This window comes from Sinocyclocheilus grahami, unplaced genomic scaffold (assembly GCF_001515645.1).
Source record: "Sinocyclocheilus grahami isolate Dianchi unplaced genomic scaffold, SAMN03320097.WGS_v1.1 scaffold114.1, whole genome shotgun sequence".
NCBI classification, from domain to species: Eukaryota; Metazoa; Chordata; class Actinopteri; order Cypriniformes; family Cyprinidae; genus Sinocyclocheilus; species Sinocyclocheilus grahami.
In genome coordinates, this window is record NW_015505293.1 from 82682 (window position 1) to 88899 (window position 6218).

At 37.1% G+C, this 6218-nt stretch overlaps 1 protein-coding gene across 1 annotated transcript in view; it reads right to left on the minus strand.

Moving 5' to 3' along the window:
• The window catches only part of LOC107589228 (mediator of RNA polymerase II transcription subunit 15-like), a 16920-nt gene extending 10906 nt beyond the window's left edge, over positions 1-6014 (minus strand). Inside the window, exons 1-9 of the mRNA XM_016277598.1 lie at positions 5880-6014; positions 4430-4517; positions 4273-4324; positions 4146-4169; positions 3893-4048; positions 3574-3815; positions 673-765; positions 247-606; positions 39-79 (exon numbers count right to left, since the gene is read on the minus strand). Coding sequence (XP_016133084.1) covers positions 39-79; positions 247-606; positions 673-765; positions 3574-3815; positions 3893-4048; positions 4146-4169; positions 4273-4324; positions 4430-4517; positions 5880-5947 — 1124 coding nt within the window. The 5' untranslated portion in view covers positions 5948-6014. The remainder of the gene's footprint in view (positions 1-38; positions 80-246; positions 607-672; positions 766-3573; positions 3816-3892; positions 4049-4145; positions 4170-4272; positions 4325-4429; positions 4518-5879) is intronic.
• Between the last annotated feature and the right edge of the window lie 204 nt (positions 6015-6218).

The following is a 6218-nucleotide window of genomic DNA, read 5'->3' on the forward strand; positions in this document are numbered from 1 at the left end:
GTTGTTGCTGTTGTTGCTGCTGCTGCTGTTTTTGTTGTTGTTGTTGTTGTTGTTGTTGTTGTTGCTGTAATACTCTTGCCTGCTTGTATAAACCCAAGCAAACAGGAAGGTATATGAGACACTGAAACTGCCAGGTGCAATATACATTTCATCTGACTATTTACAATCACATCAACCAAGACGAATGTCAATAATAGGTGTAAAAAGTGTTATGAATTTTGCATTATTTGCAGTTTGCAGCTTTACCTGCATTACCTGCTGGAGCTTCAGGTGTTGCTGCTGTTGTTGGCTGAGTGAGCTGATGGGTTGATGCTGTCCGGGAGCCATTTGTGCTAATGACTGGGGCACCATGACTTGCTGCTGCTGCGAATGAGGGGGCATCTGACCGGCCACTCCCTGAGCCTGCACCTGGGCTTGACCTTGAGCTTGGACCTGGGCTTGGACCTGAGCCTGGACCTGGGCTTGAAGCTGCTGTTGCTGCTGCATTTGAGCCTGGGCTTGAGCTTGGGCTTGAGCTTGAGCCTGGGCCTGAGCTTGAGCCTGGGCCTGGGCTTGAGCCTGAGCTTGAGCCTGAGCTTGAGCCTGAGCTTGGGCCTGAGCTTGGGCCTGAGCTTGGGCCTGAGCTTGGGCCTGAGCTTGCGCCTGAGCTTGGGCCTGAGCTTGTGCATGAACCTGTTGTTGGTGCAGTTGCTGCTGCTGCTGCTGTTGCAGTTGCTGCATTTGTGCTAACTGCTGCTGCTGCTGCTGCATTCTTGTTTGGTGCAACTGGAGGCAGAGCCATTAAAACAATATATACTCAATGAGAAATGAAACATCACCAAAGGAACTCAATTAGGGCTGGGTATTGGTACAGATAATATTAAACGATTAGATTCCAATTCACAAACTCTTGATTCGATTCTGATCTCTCTACTAATACTGTAAACTATACAGGGAATCGTGTCATTTGGTACATTACTATAGTTTTAAAGGTTAAAACTAATAACAGTCTCCAAAATCAATAGGGAATACGTTGAACATCCTCTTTTACAGAATAGGGAAGTTTGTTGCACATAACTTTTATCTCGATTTATATTTAGATATAATCATCAATACATAAAAACATGTAAATTGCACATAAGGCAGTACATCAACTTTTTAATGCTAAAATTATTTCTACTGCAGTTTGTTGTTGAAATATTAACTTTTAAACGGTGGCTAACATCATTTATTCCATATAATACAGTGCATATATTCAGCAAAATGCTTCTCTCTAGAGTTTTTTCTAGTTGACTATATCGAGTCTATGGACACTGAATGGCTTTCATTGACGTCTTTCTATATTTAAAACACTGATTGAGTGATTACATGAGACATGATACATTTCAGTAAGTTGTACCGTTTCTTTCAATATATATTCTGATGTTCATTTATGTTGATTTTCTCTTATAACTTGTAGTAAAGAGGACTGTTGCTGCTGCATTTGAGCCTGGGCTTGAGCTTGGGCTTGAGCTTGAGCCTGGGCCTGAGCTTGAGCCTGGGCCTGGGCTTGAGCCTGAGCTTGAGCCTGAGCTTGAGCCTGAGCTTGGGCCTGAGCTTGGGCCTGAGCTTGGGCCTGAGCTTGGGCCTGAGCTTGTGCATGAACCTGTTGTTGGTGCAGTTGCTGCTGCTGCTGCTGCTGTTGCAGTTGCTGCATTTGTGCTAACTGCTGCTGCTGCTGCTGCATTCTTGTTTGGTGCAACTGGAGGCAGAGCCATTAAAACAATATATACTCAATGAGAAATGAAACATCACCAAAGGAACTCAATTAGGGCTGGGTATTGGTACAGATAATATTAAACGATTAGATTCCAATTCACAAACTCTTGATTCGATTCTGATCTCTCTACTAATACTGTAAACTATACAGGGAATCGTGTCATTTGGTACATTACTATAGTTTTAAAGGTTAAAACTAATAACAGTCTCCAAAATCAATAGGGAATACGTTGAACATCCTCTTTTACAGAATAGGGAAGTTTGTTGCACATAACTTTTATCTCGATTTATATTTAGATATAATCATCAATACATAAAAACATGTAAATTGCACATAAGGCAGTACATCAACTTTTTAATGCTAAAATTATTTCTACTGCAGTTTGTTGTTGAAATATTAACTTTTAAACGGTGGCTAACATCATTTATTCCATATAATACAGTGCATATATTCAGCAAAATGCTTCTCTCTAGAGTTTTTTCTAGTTGACTATATCGAGTCTATGGACACTGAATGGCTTTCATTGACGTCTTTCTATATTTAAAACACTGATTGAGTGATTACATGAGACATGATACATTTCAGTAAGTTGTACCGTTTCTTTCAATATATATTCTGATGTTCATTTATGTTGATTTTCTCTTATAACTTGTAGTAAAGAGGAAAGGATGAGCAGGTGAACTGAGGCAGTTACAGTGATCTGTCATTCCACGTTAAAAAGAGTTTTCATATTCTTTATGATGTTTACTTATGAATCCAAAATGATGATTTGTAAAGAAGAATGTCGGAGGATTTCGATATAAGCCAAGAGGAGACTGGTTTTCCTTTGCTAAAGTAAGGAAACTTTGCTTCCTTTGCTCCTGTAAACAAACGTTGGTTTTCACGAGACTCACCGGCACATAAGCAACGTCGACATCTTACGTCATCCTCCCGGAGCTGCTCCATGTTAAACTAGATTAAAGTGATTATTACATTTTGAATATGGATATTTTTCTTACAAAAAAAACGCATCGATTCACTAGAGGAGGCCTTTGTTCACCCCCCGGAGCAGTGTGAGACACTTTTTTTTTTTTTTTATGGATGGGCACTTTTTATTTAACTTCATTTGGACTGAAGCACTGCAATACCCACTGACTGCAATGATAGAGCTTGGAATAGGCAGGAGAATTTTTAATATAACTCCGACTGGATTCGTCTGAAAGAAGAAAGACATATACACCTAAGATGACTTGAGGGTGAGTAATTTATGCACTAATTTTCATTTTTGGGTGAACTAACTTTAACCAGCTAATGATGTCATATGTTTGAATAAATGACAAGTTAGCCACCGTTTAAATGGTTATTTCAACAAACAGAAGTAGAAATAGAATTTTATCATTAAAAAGTTGTTTTTTTTTGTTTTATACAACTCAAATTTTTTATTTGAGTATTGATGATTATATCTGACAAAGCTCAAAAACAACTCTGATTGCTGCAGGTGCACTACAAAAAGTGTTTACTGAAGTTCCTTTTACACATCAACAGAAAACAGCATAGAAAGTTAATCTGAAAATTGGTTTATCAAAATTAAGATCAATTAAAACTGATTAATCGATATTGTCAACCCAGCCCTAGTTTTCACTGATTATTAGACTATGTCTTGTGATTAATGATTTAAATATATATAAAATAAGTAGGGCTACACAAGACTTGGAATAAGTTGTACAAATTATTACAGAATTTTCTGTTTTCAGTAATCTAACCCTTTAATTCATAAGACATTCATGCAGTATTCAATGGATCATCACCACCACCATTTAAGTGGAGCAAACATTAATATTTCCATTCTCCATTACCTGGTTCTGTTGTTGCTGCTGAGTCTGGGCCTGCTGCTGTTGTTGATTCTGATGCTGCATTTGTTGATTCTGATGGTGTTGCCTTATCTGTTGGAATTGCATGGCATTCGGCTGCATAGCTGCTGGCTGCTGAGCCTGCATGGCTGCCTGTTGCTGCGACTGAAACTGCTGAAATTGAATGGACTGCTGCTGCTGCTGCTGCTGCTGCTGTTGCATCATAGGCATCTGCCCGGCAGCACCTGCTGAGATTGAAATTGCATCACAGGCAATGTAAGGGAATTAAAATAAGATTATTTTTTTTCTATACTATAGAACTTACCAGCCTGCTGGCCTCCCTGCATGGCATGTTGACCCATTTGCATTTGCATTGGCCCCATACCACCCATTTGTGCACCAGGGGGCCGTGGTCCAATGCCAATAACTCCAGGTCCACCTCCACCCACTCCTGGTATACTTTGCAGGGCATTCATAGGGTCTAAAATAAACCATAATACCTTGAAATTTGGCAGAAAATGAACACATACAGTTTAATAGTGTATATAAGAAGATCTAAAATAACTCTTTAAATTTACCAGGCCCACCTTGAGACTTTTTATCTGCAATGAAAAACAAACTGATCAATACACAGTACACATACAAACGACACAGCTAAAAGAAAAAAAATGTTAACAATGAAAACATAGTATATTGGCTACTTACGAATGTCTCTAAAATGAATTATCAGTCTTGCAACTAAAGACAAATACTCCTCCTGTTGAAAAAAAATTATAGTATACTTATTGCACTTTTAACAATCACATACTAACAAATCTTTTCTGTTGGGAGTGTAGCATGCATATTTAAAAGAAATACTTACTCTGGTCTTTGCCTTGATAAAAACATGGTTCTCCATGTCAGTACTGGACTTTGTGTGAGCAGTTCCTGCTTTTCTCATGGCTTCATCTCTGCAATATAATAAAGCAGAAGTCTGAATGTTTTATCACAATTGATGCATGACAAACAAGAACTGTTACCTATTGCTAACTGACTATCAATCATTTAAGAAATATCTAGAACATGAGCACTATTAGAAGAGCTGTTTTTTATTTATTTACTGCAACAAAGAAACATTTACTAGCAAAAAATATCAAATAATCTAAGAGAGATTTGAATACATGAATTCCTGAAATTAAGTGTATTGTTATCACAGAAGTATTACTCAATAGAATACTCTTACAAGTTTTGACTTTATTCAAATGATTCAAATATATCAACATATTTAGTTGCGTTAATAAATGTAACATGTTGCAATAAAATAATTATAACCTTATAGGTACAGCTCAGTCAAAAGTGAAAATTGTCATCATTTACTTACCCTAAGGATGTTGCAAACCTCTATGAATTTCTTTCAGCTGCTGAACACAAAAGAAGATATTTTGAAGAATATTGGTAAACTAACATTTGATAGTAGCCACTAGCCACTGACTTCCATAGTATGGAATAAATGAGTTTTAGAAATGTAACACTATGGAAGTCAATGGCACCGTCAACTGTTTGGCTACCAACATTCTTCAAAATATCTTCTTTAGTGTTTGGCAGAAGAAAGAAAAATCATACAGGTTTGAATAAAGTCGAGGCTGGTAAATGATGACAGAACTTTTTGGTATTTTGTTTTCTTTTTGGTATTCTGTTTTCTTTTTGGTATTCAGTATTATTGGATGAACTATCCCTTTAATATGAAAAGTGTCTGTTTTCAAAGTCACCAAAAACACAATTTTGGTGCAATCTTAAATTCCTTTTAAAAATATTAGAAAAATCGATTCAAAACACTTGGCAATAAACACAACTCCAAAATAAGTGGCTAATTCTTTCTTCAACGTGATTACAAAAGGAGCATTTGAGTGACTATTAGAGGAGTTTCTGAGCCTTAAGTAATAAATCACAAGACAAATTAATTATCTTAAAGGTTATCTTCTTTTGCCCACGACATGTTAAACAATATTTATATCTGCAGACTGTTTCGCTTGTACATATTTGGACTAATATGTAATGAGGCTAACTTTATATTAGCTAGCCGAATAGCTAAACAAGCTCAAAACAACATTTAAAAAAATGGCATCTCATTTAATGAAAAAAATACAGTGATTAGATTGATACCATATATAAATACACATACAGTCTATCATTGAAGATTTCGACTGTACTTAACAGATGAGCTGATAACACGTCCGAGCATCCGCTAGTTAGCAGCTAACTAGCTAGCTGCCCTCTGTTATTTCCAAAATGCGTTAATATAAAACATACAAAAAAAATATTTGTATACTCACATTTGGGCCACTACTTTCTGTCGAAAGGCTGGACTCCTCCAATCACTATCAGGACCGGTGACCTCCATAACTGATAATGCTGAACAACGTTGAACAAGCTGTTTCCAGATTGAGTTAGCGTCTAGCGATGTCCGAATCGTGAATGTATCACTCTACTGAGTCGAATCTTTTCAATGAATCAGTTGATGCCGCTCACAAAACGAGATCTCGTCTGAACGATTCGCTCGAGAATCGTACTGTAACCGAACGATCGGTTCTCGAGTCAATTCATGAATAGGAGAAATATTATAAATAAAACAATGGAATGGAAATATAATTAATTAATTGTTTATCAGTTTT